The sequence below is a fragment of the Physeter macrocephalus genome, chromosome 7 (genome assembly GCF_002837175.3).
Source record: "Physeter macrocephalus isolate SW-GA chromosome 7, ASM283717v5, whole genome shotgun sequence".
Taxonomy (NCBI): Eukaryota; Metazoa; Chordata; class Mammalia; order Artiodactyla; family Physeteridae; genus Physeter; species Physeter macrocephalus.
The window spans coordinates 81,494,407-81,521,142 of record NC_041220.1 but is presented as its reverse complement, the minus strand read 5'-3'; the positions used below and the strand labels follow the sequence as shown (position 1 = coordinate 81,521,142).

General features: G+C 43.2%; 1 protein-coding gene across 1 annotated transcript in view; it reads left to right on the top strand.

The window, feature by feature from the left end:
* Window positions 1–12,646: 12,646 nt before the first annotated feature.
* NWD2 (NACHT and WD repeat domain containing 2) overlaps window positions 12,647–26,736 on the top strand; it is a 223,248-nt gene continuing 209,158 nt past the window's right edge. Inside the window, exon 1 of the mRNA XM_024132871.3 lies at window positions 12,647–12,859. Within this exon, the coding sequence (XP_023988639.1) occupies window positions 12,709–12,859 (151 nt within the window). The 5' untranslated portion in view covers window positions 12,647–12,708. The remainder of the gene's footprint in view (window positions 12,860–26,736) is intronic.

Below are 26,736 nucleotides of genomic sequence, written 5' to 3'. Positions count from 1 at the left end.
TGCATTTCCCTATTGAGTAATGATGTTGTTCATTCTTTCATGTACTTATTCATCATTTGTAAATCTTTTTTGGAGAAATGTCTAGTAAATTCTTTGATCATTTTATAACTGGTATATTTCTTATTATTGAGTTAGAAAAGTCCATTATATAATCTATATACAAGTCCCTTATCAAATATTTGATTTGCAAATATTGTTTCCCATTCTGTGGGTTGCCTTTTTGCTTTCTTGATGATAAGTTTGCAAGACAAAGGTTTTTAATTTTGACAATGTCCAATGTTTTGATTTTTTCTTTTATCACTTGTGCTTTAGGTGTTATATCTAAGAAAACTTTGCCTAAGCCAAGGTCACAAAGATTTACTCCTATGACTTCTTGTAGGAGTTTTATAGCATTAGCTCTTACCTTTAGATCTATGATCCATTTCAAGTACATTTTTATGTGTGGTGTGAGGTAGGGGTCTAAATTCATTCTTTTTTTTTGGCTGCGTTGGGTCTTCATTGCTGCGCGTGGGCTTTCTCTAGTTGCAGGGAGTGGGGACTGCTCTTCATTGCGGTGTGCAGGCTTCTCATGGCAGTGGCTTCTCTTGTTGCAGAGCACTGGCTCTAGGCATGCAGGCTCAGTAGTTGTGGCACATGGGCTCAGTAGTTGTGACCTGCGGGCTCTAGAGCGCAGGCTCAGTAGTTGTGGTGCACGGGCTTAGTTGCTCTGCGGCATGTGGGGTCTTCCCGGACCAGGGGTCGAACCCGTGTCGCCTGCATTGGCAGGCGGATTCTTAACCACTGTGCCACCAGGGAAGCCCTAAATTCATTCTTTTGCATGTTGATATCCAGTTGCCCCGGAACCATTTGTTGAATAGATTCTTATTTCTCCTATTGAATTGTCTTGGCATCTTCATCAAAAAGCAATTGATCATAAACATAAGAATTTCTTTCTGGTCTCTTAATTCTATTCTTCTAATTCTATTCTTTTTTTAATTGGAGTATAATTGCTTTACAATGTTGTGTTGGTTTCTGCTCTGCAACAAAGTGAATCAGCTATATGTATACATCTATCCCCTCCTTTGGACCTCCCTCCCATTCCCACCCCAATCCCACCCATCTAGGTCATCACAGAGCACCAAGCTGAGTTCCCTGTGCTATACAGCAGGTTCCCACTAGCTACCTATTTTACACATGGTAATGTATATATGTCAATCCTAATCTCCCAATTCGTCCCAACCTCCTCTTCCCCTGCCATGTCCACATGTCCATTCTGTACATCTGCATCTCTATTCCTGCCCTACAAATAGGTTCATCTGTACCATTTTTCCAGATTCCACATATATGCGTTAATATATGATATTTGTTTTTCTCTTTCTGACATTTCACTCTGTATGACAGACTCTAGGTCTATCCTCATCTCTACAAATGACCCAATTTCATTCCTTTTTATGGCTATGTAATATTCCATTGTATATATATACCACACATGTATCTATTCTATGCCAATACCACACATAGTTACTGTAGCTTTGTAATAGGTTTTAAAATCTGGTAGTGTAAGTCCTTCAATCTTGTCATTCCTTTTTAAGGATTGATTTAACTAGTGTAGGTTTTGCATTTCCATGAATTTTAAAGTAAGCTTGTCAATTTCTGCAGAAGGAAAGAAAGAAAGAAAGAAAGAAAGAGAAAGAAAGAGGGAGGGAGGGAAGGAGGGAGGAAGGAAGGAAGGGGGAAGGAGGGAAGGAAGTAGACCAGCTGGAATTTCAGGGAATTGCATTAAATCTGTAGATAAATTTGGGGAGTATTGCCATCTTAATACTGAATCCTCTGATCCATGAACATAGAGTATCTTCATTTATTTAAATCTTCCTTTATTTTTTTCAAGAATGTCTTGTTGCTTTTGGTCTTGCACCTCTTTTGCTAAGTTTATTTTTAATGAGCTTTTACTCTTTTGGATGCTATTGTGAGTGAAATTGCTTTCTTAATTTCTTTCTTGTATTATTCATTGCTAGTGTATAGAAGTGCAATTGATTTTTGTAATCTTGCTGAATTCATTGATTAGTTCTAGTATTTTTTAGTAGCTTTCTTGGGATTTTCTGCATAGAAGATCATGTTGTCTGTAAATATAAAGTTTTATCCTTTGTTTCTAATTTAATGCCTTTTATTTATTTTATTCTTAATTGCCCTCTCTAGAACCTCTGGTGTGATACTGAAGCAAAGAATCCCTGAGATTTTGAGGTTGGTTGTTATTGCAACATAACCTTGCCTTTATATCAGTAATGCAAACATTAGATGGAACAAAATAGAGATGGATTCCATTTAGTTGGCAAAATCAGGGAAGGCTTTTGTGAGAGTGATTTGGAAAGGATAAGCCTTGAAGGATGGAAGTGAAGCCATTCAGTACCAGAAACTACAATATTGAGTTTTACACCTTGATTTAGTCAAAGTTAATCATTTAATGAAGAGTAGAGAGAAGACAGGAAATAAAAGTTAAGAACAGAATATTTGTGAAAAGCTGTACTGGAGAGTTGAGAATGAAGATAGAAAGATCAATCCAGAGGCTACTGGCTACTGCTAAAGCCTAGAGAGGAAATAGCAAGTGCCAGAGCTAAGAAGTAATTAATGCTGCCTGTTCCCAGATTCCCTCCTCTGCTCACATTTAGAGCTTCAGCAGTACCTACACTGCATCGAGCCAGGATCCTAGAGTCCCCCAACTCCTAGCTAAAGGATATTTACTAGCTACTGAGCATGAATCTATTATGAGCCTTGTTCCTGGCTCTATTTTGATCTTGGACCTCAATATCAGGAACAGTATGAGTTTTCCACTTTTATGTTTTGTTTTTTTTTGTTTTTTTTTTGTGGTATGCGGGCCTCCCTCTGTTGTGGCCTCTCCCGTCGCGGAGCACAGGCTCCGGACGCGCAGGCTCAGCGGCCATGGCTCACGGGCCCAGCCGCTCCGCGGCATGTGGGATCCTCCCAGACCGGGGCGCGAACCCGGTTCCCCTGCATTGGCAGGCGGACGCGTAACCACTGCGCCACCAGGGAAGCCCGAGTTTTCCACTTTTAAACTGTGATAGCTTTTCACATTCTGTGATCTTTTCTGCTTTGCCATAGGCCCAGGAATCAAGGTACTTCTCTTGCCTTTTTTCATGTTGCTCTGGCTCATGTCTTACCTAGATTTTCTCATCTCAGCTAGACTGCCTGTAGAGTAAAATCCAATGTCCTCAGCTCCTTTTGGTAGACCTGCAACCCTCATCCCCAAACACACAAAACAAGACACAAACAGCCAAAATTCCTCAAATGGAATTGTAGTCATTGACTGGTTTGTTTGATTTTGTTTGTTTGTTTTTACTAGACCTTATCAATATAAATTAAAATTTTTAAAAACTACAAAGTTTTAAAAATCCGACATAGTTTTGCTGTTATGACCCCCTTTTAAATTAATAACTATGTCTAGCTGGGCTTCTCTTCTAATAATAATCACCATCCCTGAGTACCAGGCACTGTGCTAAGTCCTTTAACACGTCTACTGTTCACCACTGAAAAGTAGTCGACTCATGTCCATTTCACAGAGAAGGACACTGAGGCTTAGAGAAGAAAATTTATTAGGCTATAGTTACAATTTCTAAATGTCGAAGCCAGTATTGGAACCTGCATTTATCAATTTGTTTCCAAAACCCACATCCTGCTATTATAACCTACTACCTTTTTGAGTAGAGCCCATGAAACCCCTTTTAGATTCTTCCTCTTGCATTGTTGGGCATTGTGACTCTTTGCTTCCATGCAGCCGTTTTTTTCTAGAAGGTCAACTGATGTCTTTTCAAGTATGTACTTGTCTTACTGGGTTTAGTAATGTTTAAGAAACCTCTAAACTGATTGATGGTCATTTCATTAGAGTCTTCCTCTACACAGATAACATCTTTTTGGAGTCCCATACTAGATTGGACTGCCTGAGAACAGGGTTTGTCCTTGGAACAAAGAAATGCTTAACAGGAAGTGTTTAATGAATAAATAAACAAATAAAACATGCAAATAAATAAAATGGATGAATATATGAATGGACAAGTTTAATACCTCATTCTTGCAACTGGCTTTTGCACTGTTTAAAGGCAGTGCCACCCTGTAGCAGAAAGTGAATGGAGATTGAATCCCAGCTTCATTGCTTAACAAGCTCTGTGAGGATGGATCATTACTTAACCTCTCCAAGCCTCAGATTGCTCCTTTGTAAAACGAGTAACAGTATCATACGGCATATTGAAGGCCATATGAGATAATGAAGGTAATGAATGCAACAAGAGTAAACATTCATTGACTATTACCTCCAGTCCCTTACCTTTAAGACAAATTTTGCAACCTGAGTTTCCTCCTACTTTCCTTGTCTTGAGCTAGTTCTCCTTTGCCTGGATAATTACATTGGTATATGCTACCTAGCATCTAGAGATGGAGTATATCATAATGTTTGAAACTCAGATTCTGGAACCAGACTGCCTGCATTAAAGTACATACCCCACCACATCCTGTGTGATCTAGGCAAGCATCTTGACATTACCTCCCCCCCAGTTTCCTCATATGGAAAATGGGAATAATAATAGTGCCTTCATCCCAGGGATGACAGCTTAGAATTAAATAAGTTAATGTCTATTAACTCATAGAACCATAGCTAGCCCAGTGAAAGGCATTTAAGTGTTTACTTTATTACTATTATTGTCATTGGCATTATTACTACTACTACTATTACTACTACTACTACCACCACCACTGCTTCAGGCACTTAAGTAAAAGTGCCCTACAATGTTCTTCTTGGAGATAAGAGAACTGAATCTCTGCCTTCTTCATTTGCTATTGATCTCCAACTACTTGATGTTTACTGCTGGATATCACAAGTGCCAATTGCCTTTCTGTCTAAACTCTAAGTTTTTTGCTGCTGAAAATTATCCCCAAGTACTTGCAATATCCTGAAGTTAGTCTGTCTCAATTTCAGGATCTATTCATTCTTTGTCTGTCCCACTTTGAGATATATAGAGTTCTACTGTTCCAAAATTAAGTGATCCCTAGATCACTGACTGGTGTGTGTGTGTGTGTGTGTGTGTGTGTGTGTGTACATGTTACCTCTGCTGTCATATGGTTTCTGACTCTGCTGTGAACAGTCATTTCTCATTTCCAGATAGCAGCCCTTCCTCTTCCAATTCATTGTCTCGAATCTTCTGTGGTTCTGCCAACCAGGAAAACCCAGCTTGTTTGAATTGTGAATATAGTACATGTGAAGAGGCCCTGACAGAGAGCCTCTGGGATCTCCCATGAGTCAAGGGAGCGAGCAACAGTGTGTGAACATTGTAACATATAGTGTGGTTGCTTAGAGGATTCTTCTTAACTCACTTTCTTATTCTTGGTTGCGGTCCAAGAGAGGTGAGCTTTTTCAGGTTTCTGAGTCTTAAAGAGGTAGAGCATCATTATCCTAATTTTATTCTAGAAATGCAAAAAGCATTCAATTCATCCCTTGTCCACAGCATCCAGATGTTCTGGGCCATATAAGAACAGATACTGTACACTTGCTCGGGGAGGTGTGTAAAGGTTTTAACCATCTGACCTCTGAACCTCCTTCTAGTGTTTAGAAAACTCTGTACTGCCTGAGTCTAGATGCAGGACAGATAGTCACTCTCCCTGGCTTCCTGGCCTCAGAATCCAGAGTGAAGATTACAGGGCAATAGTGATGACAACATCTAGTGCCCAGTGGCAATGGTGCCAGTGGTGGTATCCAGCAAATGGTACTGGTGGTGGCAGAGGTGTACTGCAGCATTCAGGCTGCTGCAGCAGCAGTGTCAGTGCTGTCCTAAGTGTCTGTTCTTGTGACACTATGTTGTGGATCCAATGAGCTGACCTCTTCTGGTCCCCTCCCATTTTCCAAACCTGGTTTTTCATCCCTCCCAGCAATGTTATTACTATCCAATAATTTTCCAGAAAATTGCTTATATGCTTAAGCCAATCAGCACCAGTTCTGTTGTTTTCCACCAAAAGCCCTGTGTTGGACAGATGGCTGATTTATTATTTTCTATCTAAACCATATATAAAGCAAACACTTGATTTCAAATGATAGTTTATTCTTTGAATTGAATTGGACCACGTATTGGATTATGGTTAGTAAATTTTATTGTCATATCCTTATTAGCACAATTATTCAGAAAAGGTGGCAAAATTCTATTTTGACTTACCACTTCCTATTTATTATAGTTTTACTCCCCTGAGTATCTTATAACCCAGCAAGTAGTGTTCAAATCATTTTTTAAAATCACTTTTCCCCTCTGTTTTCTTCTAGGACTTTTACAATTTCAGGTCTTAGGTTTAATCCATTTTGAGTTGATTTTTCTTCATGGTGTAAGAAAAGGGGACATTTTCATTCTTTTGCATATGGATATCTAATTTTCCTGACAACGCTTATTGAAGAGACTATCCTTTCCTCATTTTGTATTCTTGGCACCCTTGCTGAAGATTAGTTGACTGTGTATGCATGGGTTTATTTCTGGGCTCTCTATTTTGTTCCATTGGTTGATGTGTCTGTTTTTATGCCAGAACTGTACTGTTTTGATTACTATAGATTTGTACTATAATTTGAAATCAGGAAATGTGATTTGAAAAACAAATGTGCTTTGTTTTTCTTGCTCAGGATTGCTTTGTCTCTTCAGAGTATTTTGTGCCTCTATATGAATTTTAGGATTGTTTTATCTATTGATCTTAGAAATGATTTTTTTGGATATGACACCAAAAACACAGGCAACAAAAGCAAAAATAAACATGTGACATTATATGAAACTAAAAAGCTTCTGCACAGCAAAGGAAATCATCAACAAACCAACAGAATGGGAGAAAATATTTGTAGACCATATATCTTATAAGGGATAAATACCCCAAATATATATGGAACTCATACAACTTAATAGCAAAAAAATAAAGTAAAATAAAATAACCCAACTAAAACATGGGCAAAGGAACTAAATCAATATTTCTCCAAAGAAGACATACAAATGGCCAACGGATATATGAAAAGATACCAATGAAAAAATGATGACAATGAAAAAATCATTGTCAGGGAGATGTGAATCGAAACTACAATGAGATATCACCTCACACATATTAGGAAGGTTGTTATTTTAAAAATGAAAGACAAGGGTTGGCAAGGATGTGGAGAAAAGAGAATCCTTGTACACTGTTGGTAGGAAGGTATATTGGTACAGCTTTTATGGAAACCAGTATAAAGGGTCCTCAAAAGATTAAAAATAGAACTATCATATGACCCAGCAATCCCACTCCTGGGTATATATTCAAACAAACTCATTTAAGCTCTCTGAGCCTCTTGTACTCATCTTTAAAACTGAGCTGTTAATAGAATTAAATGATATGGATTTAGCTTTTGCTCAGTAAAAATATAAAAACCAATGTAAATAGGCAATGTACCTAACATTGCCATCCAAGCAGAGTGTTTTATACACTATATTATTTGGTTTTCCTAACAACTAGTATAAAATGTATAGAAAATGCAAATGATGTTTATCAATTTGGCCAAATGGATCATGTTATATATTGGTAGCCATGTGGTATATTATAATTAACCTATAGTTTGGTGTTCAGAGATCCAGTTTTTAGACTGGTTCTACCATCCACCAACTGAGTGAACTTGGACATGCCATTAAAATTGCCTGACCCGCTTTTTCATATTAGAAAAATGGGGAGTAGGGTGGAGTATAGTTAATCCAGAACCTACCTCACAGGGTTAGAATCAAAATGAGTTAACAGGTATGAAAGTGCTTTGTAAAGAGTGATTCTCCAAATAAGTATCAGATGATGGAAGAAGAGAGAAGAGGGTGTCTAAAGGTACTGTATTTGTGACTAATGTCATGAGGTGGAAAAAAATTTGACGATCATAAAATGAAAATAAAATATTTAATTTAGAAATGTAAAATAATCTACAGATTTTTTATTAAGAAACTTACCTTACTTTCTTCTACTTTGTATGACGTGCATAGTGCTCTCATAACAATGTAATTGTATAGAAGGTTGTAAGAGGCAGACTGCTCAGAAAATACATTACACAGAATTGGAAGGGGGTGGATATAAAGTTAGAATTTCTGAGTCATGAAAACATCAGATAGCAATTTCAGAACGGTGTAACTTTAATTAAAACCAAGCTGCTGTGAATTCTATCATGCTGCAGACACCTCTGAATCAACAATCTCTGTTGGCAAATTGTTATGCTGACAAATTCTCTCATAAACTGAAAATTTCCATTTTGTAAACAAGTAAGTGGGTTCCTGATGGTCTGGATTATATCCTGAGCTGGAACTCTAGAAAACAGATTCCTTGCTTGAGTGACCCTGCATAATCCATTTCTCATTTTAGCAAAGAGATTCAAATATTTATCACCCATAACAGGGAGCAACTGTAAACTTTAATGTAACATTAAAATTAAAACACTTCTACAAGTTTGGGAAACACAAAAACACATGGTTGTCTTCACTGGCTAGATTTTATGTAATAGAGTAGTATGGTGTGTTAATTTGGTCATCTTTATAACACTAGGGGCTCTATTTCCACTTCTATCCACAATAGGAAAAATGCAGAACACTGGTCCAGAAGCATCCAGGCCAGAATATTTGATGTACAGAAATGCAAATGTACATGCAGGTAAATACAGTTTTGATGATGTATCTTCCTTCTCTGCTGGGTCAGAGTCAATGTTCTTTATGATCACCACACCCATTATCTAAGCAGAATGAACTGAACATGTGATACAGCCATGCAGCTGGGTGAAAAATCACCACCTTTCACAGGATAGGGACGTAGGTGAGGTACATTTGCATACCATGGACTTTGGAACAAGCAACCTGCACATACATCACAAGAGGTATACAAGGGACAACGGTGTCCAAGAAGGGGCATCAAGTGGGAAGATGAGAGGTATTTGGCCCAGATCCCAGATACAGTGGGATTAAATGAGAAACCTATGAGAAACCAGTGTCTAGCTTACAGACGTTTAACATATCAATATTATTAGACATTAGTTTTCTTTCCTCCTGTTTTATAAAATTACTTTGTGGGAGGGGCATTATCTATACACTAAGGGGAGTTGGATTCCTTGACTGCAAGGAATCCTTCTAGCTTTATGAGTAGAATGAACCTGGCAGTAATTTAACCTTTGAGCAGCCCTGTTTTATCAAGGGCTGGCATCACTGTTTATAAAGATAGTAACCTCTTTGTGGTCCTCTGGCCTGCAAATTGGGGTGAGTGAGAGGATGGAGAGGGGAATACCTGTTCCTGATCACAAGCTTGGTCCCAAGCCCATTTTTCATGTACTTTTATTTTCCTGTTTCTATTTCTAGGTGCTTTTCTAGATGCTCCAGCCAACTTCAGGGATGGTATGGGTTTACCTGTGGTCTTATAAGGAAAAGAAAGGACCCAAGGAAAACAAGGAATTTGGAAGTCTTTGTCATCAGATCAACATCCTACAAGTTGGAAGAGTCTAGTCTTGTGTGATCTTGTGGCAGAACTTCTTTCCTATTTGGTCTGTGATAACCAGCCTTCCACACCTGTGAACACACGCCTGAACACCTATTTTTCAGGTTACTAAAGATGCCAGCCAGGGTAAGACCTGGGCAAAATTAGAAAACAAAGGTGGAGTGTCAGAAAGACTACTGAGACAGGGGCCCCAGTACCTGGATCCTGGCTCAAGCATTAACTAGTTATATGACTTTGGGTAAGTCATTTCTCTTTTTTGAGCCTTGGTTTTGTGTGTGTGTAAAATGGGAGTAATAATAACATATTTGTAAAGTGTTTTAAACAGATAAAAACAGAGCAGTCTCCATACTGTAAGTCAGGGCCTGTCTTCCACATTCATGCCCACTCTTTCCCTTCCCTTTCCAGTTTCTCTCCCTCCCCACCCTCCACTTGTACAGCCTACAGTTCCTCAGGGTGGGAAACAGATCTAGTTAATTCATAACAAAATGTTTGCACCATGAGTGACTCTTCCCTTATGCCATCTGCATGCTAATGAATGAATCTCTGTTTTTAGGCTGTCCAATGTTAGCAAGAGACAGAATGGAAGAAGGTAGAAGTGTGTGTTTGGGGGGCGGGGCAGGGGGAGGTTGGGTATCCTTAGGTAGAAACCGCCCTGATAACCCAAAGACAGCAGCCTGCTCTACCTGACGCAAAGCTGGCTGTGCTGGGAGACTTAGGAAGCTTGGTCCCACAGATACTGTGAAATTCTGTCTCCTCTGCATCCTTGGTCTGCAGTGACACTGGCAGATGCTAAACTTCGGCCTGTCTAGAACACTTAATTAGGTTATAGAGGCTGCCAAAAATCCCAAAGTCATCCTAAGAAAGTGAAACACTTTGAGATATGAAACAAAGGTCAGAAGACACAAACACTAGTTTGATTTTTAAGAGAGAAACCAACAGATAAGGAGGCGGGGTGGGGGAGGGCGGGGGGATGGACGAGAAGGAGAGGAAGGCAGGTGGGCCCTTGACAATCTGGCAACTCCTCGTCAGTCTTATAAACAACACTGAGATCAGGCATAAAGTGGTCCTGGCTCTCCTTTCTCCAGTAACAAATACTGTATATTCATAAAGGATGATACTGTAAAAGACACTGTATATTCATAACCTCTTCCAGGGATCCCAGTCCGAACCTCCTGGGACATCAGGAGAGCTTTCAGAGAGTTGTCCTTACTGCTGAAGAAAGTTCCCACCTGGGAGTATTGAGGTTGGAGAGAGGAAGGAGATAATTTGCTAAATGGGATCAGTTGAACTAACACATGGGCACGTTCAAGGTTTTCTTTATTGGTTGCATCAAATTATTACAAAGTAAGGACTGCCGTCTGCCCCCCTGGTTCTCAGTACTGAAGAGGCAGCCTTAAAAACCCAGAGACCCAATTCTCCAAAAAGGTTACCCCAGAAAGTGTGTGCTGGTGATGCGGCGGGGTGACAAAATAAACAGCAGTGCGTAGGACTTCACTGCCACCAGCAGGGCCCAGAAGAAGTGCAGGCCAGGAGGAGGCCAGGAGCTGCCTACAGCAGAAGCCCCAGGTGAGAGGCTAAAGCTAGCAGATGAGCTACCTTCAACCTGTGCCCACCCGCCCCCTCCCCAATCTCAAAGATTTGGAAAAGCTATTCTTCCTCTCTAAAAGACAGGAGTTCCTGCCCTAAAGCTCAACATAAGGGGTTGGGAGACCAAAGTCCAGTTAAGGCTCTAAGCACGCCCTCCTCACTTCCGCCACCCCACAGCACAATCACACTTCCTTCGTGCCCTGGGATTTGCAGAATTTTGGAGGTGCAATGAAGTGCGGCCCGGAGATGGCAATTTTATGGCTCGGTCCCTTTACATCTCACATCACCCCGGACGTGGATCAGACCCCTTGCACTGTCCACCTCACTGTTGCCCCGACCCCAGGCAACAGTCCCCCATGCGCTCTGGCCACGTTGGATCAGCGTCAGGTGGAGCCAGCTCACGCTCTGCAAGAACTTGGAAAAAGCTGCTCCACGCCGACTCTGATCTCTAGCACCTGGCTCCAGTCCGTGGCCGCCTGCACTTTGCGGGACGGTGCGCGGGGCGGCGCTCCCCCGAGTCCACACTGGCCTGCGGAGCCCAGGGCGCGCGGGGCTCCCGGCATCCTCCCGTGCGGCGGGGCCCCGGAGCCTCCGGGCTGGCGGAACGGCCCGGGAAGGCGACCGGGCGGGAGCAGGAAGGAAACCCTGGAGACTTAGAGACCTCGGGAGGGCTCGCTGCGGAGATCGGCTCTAGGAAAGGTTCCGTGACCACGCGGCGAGGAGCACGTGAGCGGCGCTGCTTCGCTATAAAAACCCCCGGCTCTGCTGGGCGTGGGGAGCGAACGGAGCGGCAGGACTCGCCACCTGCGCCAAGAGAAACGGCGACGGTGATATTCCCTCCAGGACGCCCGAGACGGTCCCGAGTTTTGGTGCTTCGATCCCTGGGAGTCCGGGCTCCGTGGTGCGTCCAACTTTGAGGCGGAATTCCCAGCACTTAGGCAAAAAACGCGCAGACGCCGGGATGCGAGCGTTTTTGAAAATGCTCAGGGCTTGTTTGACCTTTAGTAGAGTTGGAGGAGGAGTAGCAGAAATCTCGGGCTAATTTCTTTCTGGTCGTCCACCGAAGAGGCAGCCAGGAGCGCCCGGGATCGCCCTCAGAGAAGCCTGGGAGACCCCTGGCAGCCCGAGGCGCCCCGCGCCAGAGCCGCCCTTAATTTAATTAAGTCGCGGGATATTCCTGTGCGGCTGGCGATAAACTCCGGACGCCTTTTGTAGATAAAGTTTGGTCCGCTCCACTTGCCCGCTCTGTCCGGGCCCCGTTGACCGCCCCCTCCAGTAGCGGCGGGCGCGGGCGGGGACATGGCCATGGGCTCGGCTTCACGGCGCAAAGAGGCGCCGCGCGCGTAGCCGCCGCCACGCTGACCTCCCGCTCCCGCCCGCAACTGCGCTGAGCTCTGGCAACAAGCGAAGGCTGACGCCCAGAGCGGCAGGAGGCGGCGGTGAGAGGGGCCCGAGGGTCCGTATGGCCGCTCTCCGCCGGCCGTTGGTGTGCGCCACGGAGCTCGCCCGCGTCGCCTCGGGCTCGGAGCGGCTCTGAGCCGCGCCGCCTGCGGGGATCGATCTAGCCGTTCCGCGGAGCCGCGGGCAGGAACCCGAGAAGCAGGAGTCGGCGGCTCTTCCTCCCTGAAGGCAATGTGGCCGGCCGGCGCGGGCACCAAGCTGCCCTGTCCCCGGGACTCTGCGCTCCGGCGGGCGGCTTTCTCTGGGAACCTCACCGCCCTGCCTTCTCACCTGATGCCAGCCGGCCGCAGCGTCCGGGTCTTCATCAGCGCCAACCCTGAAGGTAAGTCCCTCGCTTGCGCTTGTTCGTCTGTCCTATCCGTCTGCGCGGCGGGAGCCAGAGAGAGTGCCATGGCACAGCCGGGCGCGCCGTGCGTCCCCGGCGCTCCCTTTCTCTAGCTAATACCGAGGCTGTCCTGAGCGCTTGGGACTTTTAATTTGAATCACTTTTCTTCTAACCTCGCTCATTCCTTCTGCCTGCTGACTTCCCCTGGGACACCCATTTCTCTTGGTCTAAGAAATGTCCGAGGTATTAAAAGACGCTTCTGGAAGCTTCATCCGGCCACTCCCCACCCCCACCCCGTTTTTCTTTCCTTTAGCGGTTTCTTCTCCGAGGTTATCGTGAAACGCAAATAATACGTCCTCTTCGCTCTCTCGGCTCCGCGGCAGATTCCTGAATGGGGGGCTCCCTTCTCTGCCACTTGTTCAGGCCTAGGCGAAGTGAGAGCATGGGGTTCCCCAAGGCTTGCCTCTGGCCGGTGTGCTAGTGGGACCCTTTGGGGGAGCTAAGGAGACCCTTGTGAACCCAAGATCCGCGGAGATCGAGGGGGAAACGCGCTGTGCGGTCCCGAAACAGGCTGACGCTGGTTTCCAGGTGGAGCGTTCAGGATGAGTTCATCTCTACAGTTGGGTCTTGGGCTAGATCGCCCCGGTCTAGAACTTGGCCTTCTCAGTCGTGTTCCAGCTAAAGGCTGGGGACCTGGTAGCTGCTAAATGAAAACTTGTTGATTTATTGCATTCACAAACCACAGCGGCTGAGCTCCGGGTGGTCAGTTTCTCTCTCATCACTGCCTATCAATTCCCAGTCCTGAACGTTAACTTTCGTTCCCAGTAAGTAAAGAAAAAGTAGGATGCATTTGACTTGGCTTGGATAAAACTGTAAGAGTCGCTCTTTCCCAGAAAAATAAATGTTTGGCCCTAAGATGAGTTTATAGGAGACTGAAATAGGCGTGTGAGATAGGAAACTTGCTACACGCTAACAAGCCTTGGTTCTGACAAAGGAGTAAAGGAAAAAAGAAAGTTAACAGTCATATGGATAGAATCATCATTTCAAAACCCAGGGTTCTGGGTTCTGGTTGCTTGTGAAAAGCATTCAGAGGATCTATAAAAAATAGCTTTCTAAAAAAATTACTGTTTCATAAAACGCTAGCAGAAATTTCAGGTACAGTTCACTATGACAAGGGGATCGGGAAAAGAATCAAATAGATAACCCACAGTGATTAGTATTAGAAGGGCTGTATACTTTTGAGGGACGGTATGACTGTCCTTTTATCAGTTTACAACTCAGTTTCACAGCACTTAGTAATTAAGGAGGCTTTTTGAAAGCTGCAGTACATTCTTTAAAATTCCTTTCATCTGAACTATGTCTTACAGGATTTTTTACTTAAATCTGGATAAAGAAAACTGTGGGGCTGTGCAGCATGTTGAAGGACCTAAGGAAGTTTGCAACTTAAGTTTTCGGTGTTGTTTTTAAAAATATTGGTAAAACAGCAGTATTTGAGAGAATTTAATTTTCCTGAGCTTAAAAAAAAACGTCATAAGAAGTGTTAAGTGTGCTGATGTAAAACCAGTTAAGTAACGCTTTTCTTTAAAAAAGTTGTTTTAAAATACAGTGAAAAGTCTGCTAATATCATTAGTAGTTTATTTTTCTTTGAATTTGTAATTTCTAGGATAAAAATCAGTGATAATGGATTTATATCAAGTTAGCTTAATATTGGATTAATATTCAAGATTAATGTCATTTTTCTTAAGCCAGTACATGTGATTCTATAAATTTTCCCATTTCTTGAAATACAATAGAAGCTTCAGCGTGTATTAACATTAGGACAGCAGACAAGAGAGGGAGTGGATCATGCCTTCTGGTCACTGAGCTGGGCAGCTTGCACATTGATCTTAAAAGACCAGAAATGTGAATCTTACCTGAGAAATTGCAATAGGAGCAGGACTTCAACTTTTATCCCAAATGGAGAGCCGAGGGTATATTAAATAGAAAAGACAGAGATAGGTATTTTTTTTTTTAAGATCCTGAACATGAAGCTTTGCGATCTCCGTAAATGCTCTGTCAGAGACAGCACTTTACCACCATGACTCAGGAAGCAAATGGTTGTGTTTTGGTGTGATCCAATATTAGATTGTCGGCCAATACTCAAGAGCCTCTCCACTGTCAAATTAAGACAAAGAATATTATCTCATGCTTTTCTTTACAAGCGGGAATCCAGTTTATGCTCTAAATAAAGGCTTCTCTGTGTTGAACTCATAGCAGTACTTTTAAGAATCCAGGAAGGATCTCCCTTAGATTGCTTTACAAAGCTTGTATGAAATTTCCCTATCAGTAATTAAGATAATACATGTTTTTAGAGCATAGATTAGCTCAGTCAGTAGTTCGGTTTTCGTTCTCAAACCCTATGAGGATGGTGGACCAGAGGGTGTTCTCTCTACTTTACAGACGAGAAAACTGAGGCACCAGGTTAAGCTAGTTGCCTGAACTCATCTAGCAGAATGAAAGAAGCTGGAGCCTGCAGGGGCCTAAAACATCTCTCTTTGTACTTAGGTTCATGCCTGATTTCTGTAAATGTCTTACACCCATATGGTCAAGAAAATCAGCTGGCTGTAGTCAACAATGCTGGCCTTCCTCTTGAAGCCTGACAGCCGCAAGAAGCTGAGTAGCAGGAAGGAACCATAGCTGCCCTGACCCACTTTACCCCCATGAAAAGGTAGCCATAGGAGCATTCAAGGAAATGGCAGGATTTCCTGAACTCTAAAGGACACATTCCTATTCAAAAGTATATCTGCATCAGAGCTGTCCCCACTGTACGATAGACACTCGAGAAGAACCAGTATTGGGGAGGGATAACTGTCCCCCGTTCTCTTGCGTGAACGGACCTCGGACTTCATCTAGTCCCACCTTCCACCAACGTAGCAGTCCCATCTGTGGCATCTTTATTAATCCTTGGAATCTTTCCAGTCATTTAACCACTGTCTCTCTGCCAGAACGGCACTTATACTTCCTTGGAACAGTGGTTCTAAAGCACATATAAATTTCTCCACTGTGATTAGCCTGAATTGAATTGTCTGTGAATATGCAGAGGAGAGGAGCCTGCACAGTTCTCTCCCTGTGACTGAAATTGGAGGGGCCTGTTAAATAGTATTCCTCTTCTCTGCTTCAGTTCTTACCCAAGGCTCCTTTTCTTAGAAGGACACGTCTCATATTGGGGACTCTACTTTCATCATCCCAAAGGCCCCACCTCCAAATATGATCACATTGGGAGTTAGGGCTTCAACATATGAACTGGGCGGGGGGGCAAGCACTCAATCCATAACATTCTGCACCTGACCCCCCCGCAAAACTCATGTCCTCCTGGCATGCCAAATACATTTATTGCATCCCAGCAACTGCAAAAGCCTTGTCTTGTTGTAGCATCAACTCTAAAGTCTAAAGCCCAAAGTCTCAACTAAATAATATGTGGGTGAGACTCCAGATAGGACTCATCCTGAAGCAAAATTCCCCTCCAGCTGTGAAGCTGTTAGGTAAGTTATAGGCTTCCAAAATACAATGAGGGGACAGACATAGGATAAAGTTTTTCATTCCGAAAGGAATGAGAAAACTGGGAAAATTGGAAGGAAGAAAAGGATGAAGGGTTCCAAGCAAATCCAAAACCTGGCAAGGCAAATGCCATTAAGTTTTAAGGCTCTAGAATAATCCTTTTTGATTTGATGCTTTGCCTTCTGGACCTGCTGGGGCGGCAGTCTCACCTTTATGGCTCTGCAGGGAGGGAATCACCCACCCAGGCTCCAGGAAGCCCTGCCCCCAAGTCTTTAGGCAGAGGCCGCCTCCCCTGTCGAAGCCCAGGTGATGCCCTCCCCCCAACTTTGAAACCAAGGAAGGCAGCCCTGATGATCTCTGAATCTTTGGGGTCATTCTTCCTTTGTCTTCAAGAAGAACACATGTTCACAGGCAGTAGCCCTGTGTTTCCAGTCCTGTAGGGCCTAAGAGGTCTGACAGCCTTCCTTTCTGTCAACCTGTCTCCTCCAGTTCACACTGGCTGTGTTTCTGCTGGGCGGGGTTGGGGGGGTGGGAAGGGGGGCACAGTCCATGCTTCACACCTATACTCATTTCTTTACCAAATGGTTGTGTGACCACACCCTTACTGTTCTTTTCAGAACAAACCTCCACATGTTTTTTGCAATATGGATAGGCAGAGAGCTTTCAAGATCATCAAGTTCTGGTTCCTTTTTGCTTAACAGTTATTACTTCAGTTCATCTCTCTTTCTCATTTTACTATAAACAGTTAGGAGAAACCAAGCCAATTCTGCAATACTTTCTTAGAAATCTCCTCAGCTGAACATCCAGTTTCGTTGGTTCTAAATTCTACCTTCCACAAAACACTGTTCAGCCAGTTCTTTGCTACTTTATAAGTCACTTTTTCTCCATTGTCCAATAACATGTTTCTCATTTCTGAGAGTCACCAGAAGGCCTTTGTCGTCGATAGTCTGGTCATGATTGTTTATGTATTCTCTGAGAAGCCATCTCTCCAGCTCTCCTCTTTTCTTTCTGCGCTCTTACCAGTCTCCTTTAACAGTCCTTCATGGTGTTCTTGGCTTTTTCTAGCACACACCTCAAAGCTCTTCTAGCCTCTACCCAGTTCCAGAGCTGCTTCTACATTCTTAGATATTTGTTAGAGCAGCACCCCACTTCTTGGTACCAAAATCTGTCTTAATTTCCTAGGGTTGCCATAACAAATTACCATAGATTGGGCTTTAAACAACAGAAATCTATAGTCTTATGATTCTGGAGTCTAGAGCCTGAAATCAAGGTGTTAGCAGGGCTGTGCTCCCACTGAAGGCTCTAGGGAAGAAGCTTTCTCTGCCTCTTCCTACTTTGATGCCAGTCCTTGACGTCTGTGGGCTTGTGGCTTTATCACTCCAGTCTCAGCCTCATCCTCGTATGGGGGAGAGAGAACTCTTGTGTCTCTTCTTCTAAGGACAGTAGTCCCATCATGGGACCCTACCCTCATGACCTCATCTAAACCATTATCTCCCAAAGGCTTCACCCCAAAATACCATCACATTGGGGGGGGGTTAGGACTTCAACATGTGAATTTGGGGGGATACAGTCCTTCAGTCCATAATAGGTAAAGTCTAAACCTGAAAAAAGACCAAATATTGCCTTTATAACTAATAAAAGCTGAAGCAGGCCAGTACTGCTTATCTGTGACCCTTTGGGCCAGAAGCGATTTTGCAATTCCACATTTTTTTAGATTTAGGGGGAAAATGGTGCATATGCTGTTTATTATTATTAATATCTGATAACCAGATATGAATATGTTTATAAGAAAACATGACTAAGTGCTGTACTGTAGAAATTTCTGCAATGCTGAGGGTCTTTATCTGCATTATTCTATGTGAGAGTACTATTTACATATGGCTGTTGAGCTTTTGAAATGTGGCTAGTATGACTAAGAATTTGAATTTTTAATATTTCATAGTAATTGACTTAAATTTAAATAGACTCATGTGACTATTGGCTGTTGTATTGGACACATAGCTCTAAGTGGGGTAATAAGGACTGTAAGTGGCGTCATGTCCATCAAGGTCAGGTTTTTGCCACCATCAACTCAGGTCACTTCAGGTTTTGCTGCCAGATGAATTGGGGAAAACATTTGTTTTCAACACTGGGGGATTTTGTAATTGCAGGTAAGGGCTGTGGCTCTTTACTGGGGAATGTGGCATTTAACTTGAGGCAAGTGAGTTTCCCAGTACTGAACCTCAGAATTGCACAGACTTACCCTCCCCATCACTATCAGCAGTGGACAAAGTCCAGACCCCTCCCCATGGACAGAGTTGAGCCCTCTAGAACTTAAGATACGGAGGAGCTGAGAAGAATGACAGGTTTACTTACAAGAGAGAAAGAAGGGGCTGGGCTATTTGTGCTCAGATTTTCCTTCCAAATGCATCCATCAGATAAAGACACTTGTCCCCTGAGGAATAAGTGCCGGCCCTGTCCACGGCTACTAGTAGATCCCTCAGTGAGTCAGGAGACATCTGGAGTGGAGAGAAAGATACCTCCAATGCCTCTTTTGTTTGTTTCCCATCCCCCCACCCCCCCACACACACAGATTTATGCACTGGTCATCTTTGAAGATTGTGCACTTTTGTCCACAATGTTAATGATCGGATGCTGAGTCCATTCCCACTTAGACTTTTTACTTTACTTGTCTTTGCATCTTCCCTGACTCTCTTCTCCATTCCTTTGGAGTCTTGGTAGGAAAGCTTATTCTCCAATTGGCAGAAGCCGCAGTAACAAGAGAGAGATAATCGCTACAGTTGCTGCATCCAATGGCCATTGGCTTTAGCTTGGGCTCCCAGACAAGAGGCAGAACAATGTGCATCAAGAAATTCACAAGAAACCTATGAATATTCTTTACCATGGTTCTTCTTACCTTTCCTACAATGCTAATATCCAGGCTCCTTATTTTTTCACTGTTTTTATGAGTCATTGGAAAAAATAGTTAAGCACAAGAAGCATATATATATACTCTTCTGATGCTGCAAGAACATCTTTCAAAGTTGAGAGTCTTAAAGGAAAATATCGTGAACGGCTATTTTATGAGAAATGCAGACAGGACATTTATAATAAATGAATTATAGAATGTTAGTGGTTGAGTCTTCAAGTCCTTCAGCAAACATTATTCAGGCAGGAGAGAATACTAGATACAAGTACAGACTTGAGAGCCAAACTAGCCAGGTTTGATGACTCCTCAGTCCACCGTGTAATGCAGTGATTTCTTAAGCAAGTTGTTTAACTTATTTGTTCTCAGTTTCATAATCTCTAAAAGAAGACAGTAGTACCTGCCTCACAGGGTTATTGAGTAGATTAAATAAGCTAATAGACGTAAAGCACTTAGAACAGTGCTGGACACTTATTAAACACTGTTTGCTATTATTATCCTTATTATCTTTATTAGTTTCCACTGTGATCCGGACACTGCAGGTATGGGTATGCGGAGAGGAACAAGGCATTTTGTGCCCTCAAGGGAATGCCATCTGTGAAGCTATCAGAACTCAGTAGTAAAAACAAAAGCCGTTACAGATACTGTAGGAAACGAACATTGTAAGGGTTGAAGGAGTGAAAGTCAGGGGCACCATTAGGCATTTAGGTCACATTGCCAAAACTGTCACTTCTACTTCAAATGTAGAAGCCACTGCCAGGATCAGAGCTGCCGCTGGGGACTGGGTAGCTGGTTGGCTTCTACAAGCACGCGCATCTGCTGAACCCGAGTGTCAACCACAGCTGGTGGCAGAAGAACCGCCCTGGCTCCCCTTTGCCCTCCAGATCTCACACAGATTGTCCATCTGGCAGAATGGGATTGCATTCGGACCCTGGCCACAAGTGCGACTAGGACCCTCCAGGCTTCCAGCCCCTCTACCACAAGGGAGAGAGTGAAAGAAGTGCTATCGGATGTTCAACCCCAAGAAACAGTATCTGGCCCGGGGTGAGAGGGAAGGCATATTCACTCATTCACTTATTCAACCACTGATAAGTGAATGAGTGAAGCCCCCACTCCGTATGGGTGCTGTTCTGGTGCTTAGAATACAACAGTAACAAAACAGGCCAGGTCTCTGCTCTCACAGAGTTTACATGAATCATAAATTATATGTGATGGGCACTGAGCTGAAATATGAGCAGAGCATTAAAGAGACAATGGAAGGAGTACGCCAGCTTGGGGCTGAGGGTGCGGGGTTGGGAGGGCTCCCCAGAGGAAGGAGTGGAGAGCAAGGGTGTAGAAACTGTTCCCTACGATAATTGAATATGAGGCAAAGAGATGGCGAGATCTCTACAGGGAATAGAGAGGGATAATCTTGATTATTCAACGAAGAGCTTTTATCCTTTGGAATAAGAGTGGCGCTGATGTCTTGAGGTGATGGTATCGTTTGTCCCTTGAAAGTGGCTCATTTAGAATGACATTTGAGAAAGCGTGACTTGGACCCTATAGGTACTCTGTGTCCAAATAGATCATGACTTTATGGTTTAATAAATCATCTGCTGATCTTTAAAAATTCTTGTTACACCATGGCAATGGTGCATTTGCCATTTTAAAGGGCGTCTGCAAGTTTGCATTTTGTTTCAGTTGTCTGTTGCTGTGTATCAACTTGCCCCAAAACGCAGTGACTTAAACCAGTGATTTACCATTTCTCACTCCCGTGTCTGGCTCCTCTGTGCTCCTCCACGAGGGCTCCCTCGCTCCAGCTTATTCTCATCATTCAGGATTCATTGTAGGGGATTGGCTTCCCCAGAGGAAGGAAGTGGAAGCTGCTGAGCCTCTTCAGGCCTGGGCTCCGAAGTCCCAAAATGTCACTTTCCCTGCCCCTGCGTCCTATCTATGTGAGTCATTAAGGTGAGCCTAGAGTCAAAGGGAGGGGAAGTAGACCCCATCTCGTGATGTGGGGTGAGGCATGTGCATGCAGGGAAGGGAGGATTTCATGGTGGCCAACTATGAAAGCTACCGAAAGTCCCAGTTATATTGTGTGGTTTCTTTGGCTTGGCTTTGTCATAATTAGATTAAATGAGATAACACATGAAAATGTAGTTAACTGATAGCCTGACACATAGCAAGTGCTCAACAAGCGTTACTAATCATAATAGTTGCTGTTGGGATGATGATGAGTTGTTGAGGCTTGACAGTGACTCTGTAAACTGTACCCTTCTAGATCCTCCCAAATTCTGAACTGAGGGAAAAAAGACCAAAGAGTTTGCAGATAGGAGATCAAATTGTCACCACTTTTGCTGATAAAGGTAACACCAGGGGATGCTTTTGTTCTTCCTAACACTAAACATCGGGATGAGACAGTCTTCTGTCCCCACACTGGCAGTGGGGCTGGGGAGGGTGAGGGACGGAGGGTCTGCTCCACAGAACATGGAGTCTGGAGCGGGGAGCACAGACACCCTCTCTGTGGACAGACGGGTCACTTCCCCAGGGAGAGGGGTGAGCAGGTGGGTGGAGCTTGCCTGGTTTATTCTTCCCACATTTTCCAGTCAAGTCACCCCTTAACTTCCCACCCGATTCCGGGGAGGGTAGGCGAGGCAGTAAAGAGAGTCCAGGAGTCTTCCGCTCCAGAAAGGCTTCTCTCCCCTAGCACGAATATTCACTTATTTCGATTTTAACATTTGTACACGGTGGAAGCCTTCAGTTACCCAGGATCATTTAAATCAGATCATCTAGTTTGACATGCCCCAAATTATATCCCAGTGAAATATCTTAATACAAAGAAGAAGAGACAGTGAGCTATAGGGTGTTACACACCTTATATATAAAAGCAGAAATTACATGCAAATACCGTATCAGAATACTTTTGTAAGATAAGTGCTTAGCATGGCTTTGGGAAAAGTCACTTTATCTCTCTAGAAATATTTTGTGGGCTTCCCTGGTGGCGCAGTGGTTGAGAGTCCGCCTGCCGATGCAGGGGACACGGGTTCGTGCCCCAGTCTGGGAAGATCCCACGTGCCGCGGAGCGGTTGGGCCCGTGAGCCATGGCCGCTGAGCCTGCACGTCCAGAGCCTGTGCTCCGCAACGGGAGAGGCCACAACAGTGAGAGGCCCGCGTACCGCAAAATAAAATAATAATAATAATAATAATTTGTTTTAAACCACTAAGTTTTGGGGTACATTGATATGCCGCAATAGACAACTAAAAAGTACAAACTCACAAACACCTTTTAAGATGGCAAATGATAGAATTCCTACAGCGTAACAGGCACTCATCTACAAAGCAGTCGAGTTTGATAAAGTAAGCGGACAGTTCTTTTCAACTCAGGAAATTCTTTTAAGTCTCGTTCTTAACGGTCGTGTGATTTAAATAAAAGTAAAACTTGTAGTAGATGTCTCACAAGGATTCATAGGTGCTGAGTTATGTACAATCTAAAAGAAAATGATATTAACTTAAAGATTCCTTTGTATAACTTCTTCAGAGCTTTAGTTTCCATCATATTTTTTGCTGTAATTAAACAGAATTCATTCTACAAATTAACATATGTTGGCTGTTGTATAATTAGAAAAAGATTTGTGTGATACTAAATTACTGAAAGGTTAAAAAACTGCAGCTTTGGATGCAATTCAAAGGGAATAATACCCACTTCCGATTAAATACTTCCTTGAAATCTCATTTTCAATCCAGAATATCTCAAAGACTTTGACATGGGGGTACACTCAAAACAGCAAAGCCCAGATGTCAGGTGTCTTATTCCAAGAGTGATTGCAGAATCTAACTCAGAAATGAAATCACAAAATTGAAAGGGTATCCTTCATAATGCTGAATCCGATCCATTATGTATAGTATCATTCAGAGAGAGTCTTGCCCCTGAATATATTTTCTTTAGATTTTATTCTAAGCATCAGCTGCACTATTTATTAGATGGGCATTGTATACATCAAACTCCTAACTGATTGGTGTGGAGAGTTACAAAGGAAGTAAGAGACACATGCTGCTGCCTTTATTTTTTAGACTCATCCATCTAGGAGGCAGGACCAACACAACTGCCAAAAATATCAATGCAAACACTGGCTGTGAGAGGGATGTTTGTGTGCAAAGGTCAATTGGAATAATTGGAATCAAACTGTCATATCTGATATCCCAGTCAGGCATGAAAACTGGTCAAGTTTTGTTAAAAGGGAAAGACCAAGATGTATCAAATCTAAGAAAGAGACCTCTCTACTGTAGTGGAGTGGCCAGCGGGGAAACTGGTCCAGCTGCAGGTGATGAGAACCAGTCTCTCTGCTGAGACCACTGAAAAGAAGACATGAAAATAAAAGCTCCCTCTTAAGCCCAGGGTCACTGTCTTCGGAAGCCCAAATTATCTATGTAGAGAATCCACTGTAATCACAGTAAAAGGAATATGCAGGAAAGGTGTAAAAAGATCTAGACCTTCCCACCTCTGAGAAGCTACCATGGGTAGGTATGTATATGCAAACTTGCAGGGGATGATTGCATTCATAAAATAGGAATTTCACAATTTAACGAAATCACTCCGAACGAGTAAATCTTATAAAGTGGGAGGCTTTTGTCACGTGGCCCCCAAATTTTTTGGCACTCCTCCCTTTGACAGGTGGAATCTATGACGTCTTTCCTTGAATCTGGGCTCTCTGACTGGTTTTGGCCAATAGGATACAGAAGAAATGGCTGGGCCCAGGCTTTTAGAAATTGGTCACTTCATTTTCTGTCTTTGAAACACTTGTTCCTTAGACCCCAGCCACCCTTGAAAAGATCCCTTAAGAGAAGTGAGCGGTAGCACCACGTTGCCAGCAGGGAGGAGGAGCTATCTTGGAAGGAGACTCCCCCCACGCCCCCCCTGCTGAGTCCCCCAACAGGCCAGTGTTGTATGGAGGAGAAACCCCTTCCCCACCAAACCCCACCCAAATTGCAGATCCAAGAGAATAATGAATGATGACTGTTTTGATTTGTTATGCAGTAATAGATAAGTAAAAGGCATAAAATGAAACAAATGCACTATAGTGTGGACTGGCTAAGGTGAAAGAATTTGGGGGGCAGATCTGGATTTGCATCCAGAGATTTGTTATAATCTTGGTAAAGCATTTAATTTCCTCAAGCTTCAGTGCCCCTAAAACTGCTGAATGTTGAGCATAATATTGGGTTGACCAAAAAGTTCGTTCGGGTTTTCCATAATATCTCACGGAATAATAACAATGGTAACTATCTTACAGGGCTAGCATGAGAAATAAATAAGCACCTAAGACAATGCCTGAAAGATAGGGAGAGCTTAAACATCCTAGGTCAGAATTTGCTAAAAGCCCTAGGCGATACAGAAAAGAAGAGGTATAAGGTTACAAGGGAATGAGAATTACTTGAATAACCACTCTTTTGTAAATTGTGGCATGAAATGGGTCATTGTTCCTAAATTATGCCACCTGTATAATCATGTAAGCTTTTAGCTAGAGGGGACTATGTAAAACAGTGTATTTTTTAAATGTTGGTTTAACACATAAATTTAGCCCAAATTATGAGGCGTTAAGTTAATAAGTTACATCTTTAAATAATAGAGCAGCCACACCTTATAACTTACTTTCAAAAAAGTTATCTGGAGAAAAAAAGCCTGTTTTGAAACCATACGTAGCAAGCAGATTTCAATAAAATGACATTCAAAGAGCATAAAAAGTTACCACTTTATCCTTTTTTTTTTAACATCTTTATTGGAGTATAACTGTTTTACCATAGTGTGTTAGTTTCTCCTTTACAACAAAGTGAATCAGTTATACATATACATATGTTCCCATATCTCTTCCCTCTTGCGTCATCCTCCCTCCCACCCTCCCTATCCCACCCCTCTCATGGTCACAAAGCACAGAGGTGATCTCCCTGTGCTATGCGGCAGCTTCCCACTAGCTATCTAATTTACATTTGGTAGTGCATATATGTCCCTGCCACTCTCTCACTTCATCACAGCTTACCCTTCCCCCTCCCCACGTCCTCAAGTCCATGCTCTAGTAGGTCTGTGTTTTATTCCCATCCTACCACTAATCTCTTCATGACATTTTTTTTCTTAGATTACATATATATGTGTTAGCATACGGTATTTGTTTTTCTCCTTCTGACTTACTTCACTCTGTATGACAGACTCCAGGTCTATCCACCTCATTACAAATAACTCAGTTTCATTTCTTTTTATGGCTGAGTAATATTCCATTGTATATATGTGCCACATCTTCTTTATCCATTCATCTGTTGATGGACACTTAGGTTGCTTCCATGCCGTGACTGTCTTTAAATAAAAACCATTATTTCTCCTACTGGTTCCTTGGCTGCTGCTTCTGTTGTACAGATCTTCCTCAACTTACCATGGGGTTACGTCCCAGTAAACCCATGGTAAGTTGAAAATATCATAAATTGAAAATGCATTTAATACACCTGACGTGTCAAACATCACTGCTTAGCTTCACCTACATTCAGTGCACTCAGAACACCTAGGTTAGCCTATAGTTGGGCAAAATCATCTAATGCAAGGACTATTTTTTAATAAAGTGCTGACCATCTCGTGTAATTTATTGACTACTGTACTGACAAGCAGAGTGCTTGTCTGGGTCCGTGGTGGTTGCATCTATCCGCTGTCTCCTGGTGTGGTCGCGTGGCTGGTGGGGAGCTGGGGCTTTGCCACCCAGCATCAGGAGGAAGTGTCTTTCCCCATACGGTGGGCCCGAGGAAAGCTCAAAATTCAAAAGTCGAAGTAGTTTCTACTGAATGCGTATTGCTTTCGCATTACTGTAAAGTTAAAAAATCCTAAGTTGATTTTCTTACTCGTGAAAAGTATATTCAGTCACTCGGTAATACTGATTTCCGTTCAAGAACGCTATAGTCGAGTTGGAGAGAAAAGATGAACACACAGGAGGAGAGGCAAAGAATTTCCCCCTGAAAACTGGTTGGTATAGCGTGCTCTAGGATCTCAGAGGGAAAAGAATCAACAGAGGGTAGTCCTGGAGGGCTTTACGGAGGAGGTGGGAATTGAGCTTGTTCTTAGCGGATGGTTAGTATTGGAGCAGCTGGAGAGAACAGAGAGAGAGGGAAGGCGTTGAAGATGTGGAACAAGACGGATAAAGCGTGGAGGTGAGCAGAGAGCTGCGTGCTTGTCCCAGCCAATCCTGATGAACTCAAGTGATTAGTTCAGAACCGCTCCCGTGGGGGTGTCATCTCCATCCTCAAGGACCCCAGGAGTGGAGGCAGAGGACAGGTGGCGAGGAACGAGCGCAGCCCTGGGCCACGGGGAAGGTTCACCCACTGCACCCGGATGCCGAGGGGGAGGGGCTCCGAGGAGGGAGGGATGCTCAGGCGGGGACAGCGCTGCACAGATGCAGGGAATGGGGGGCGGGGCTGGGGG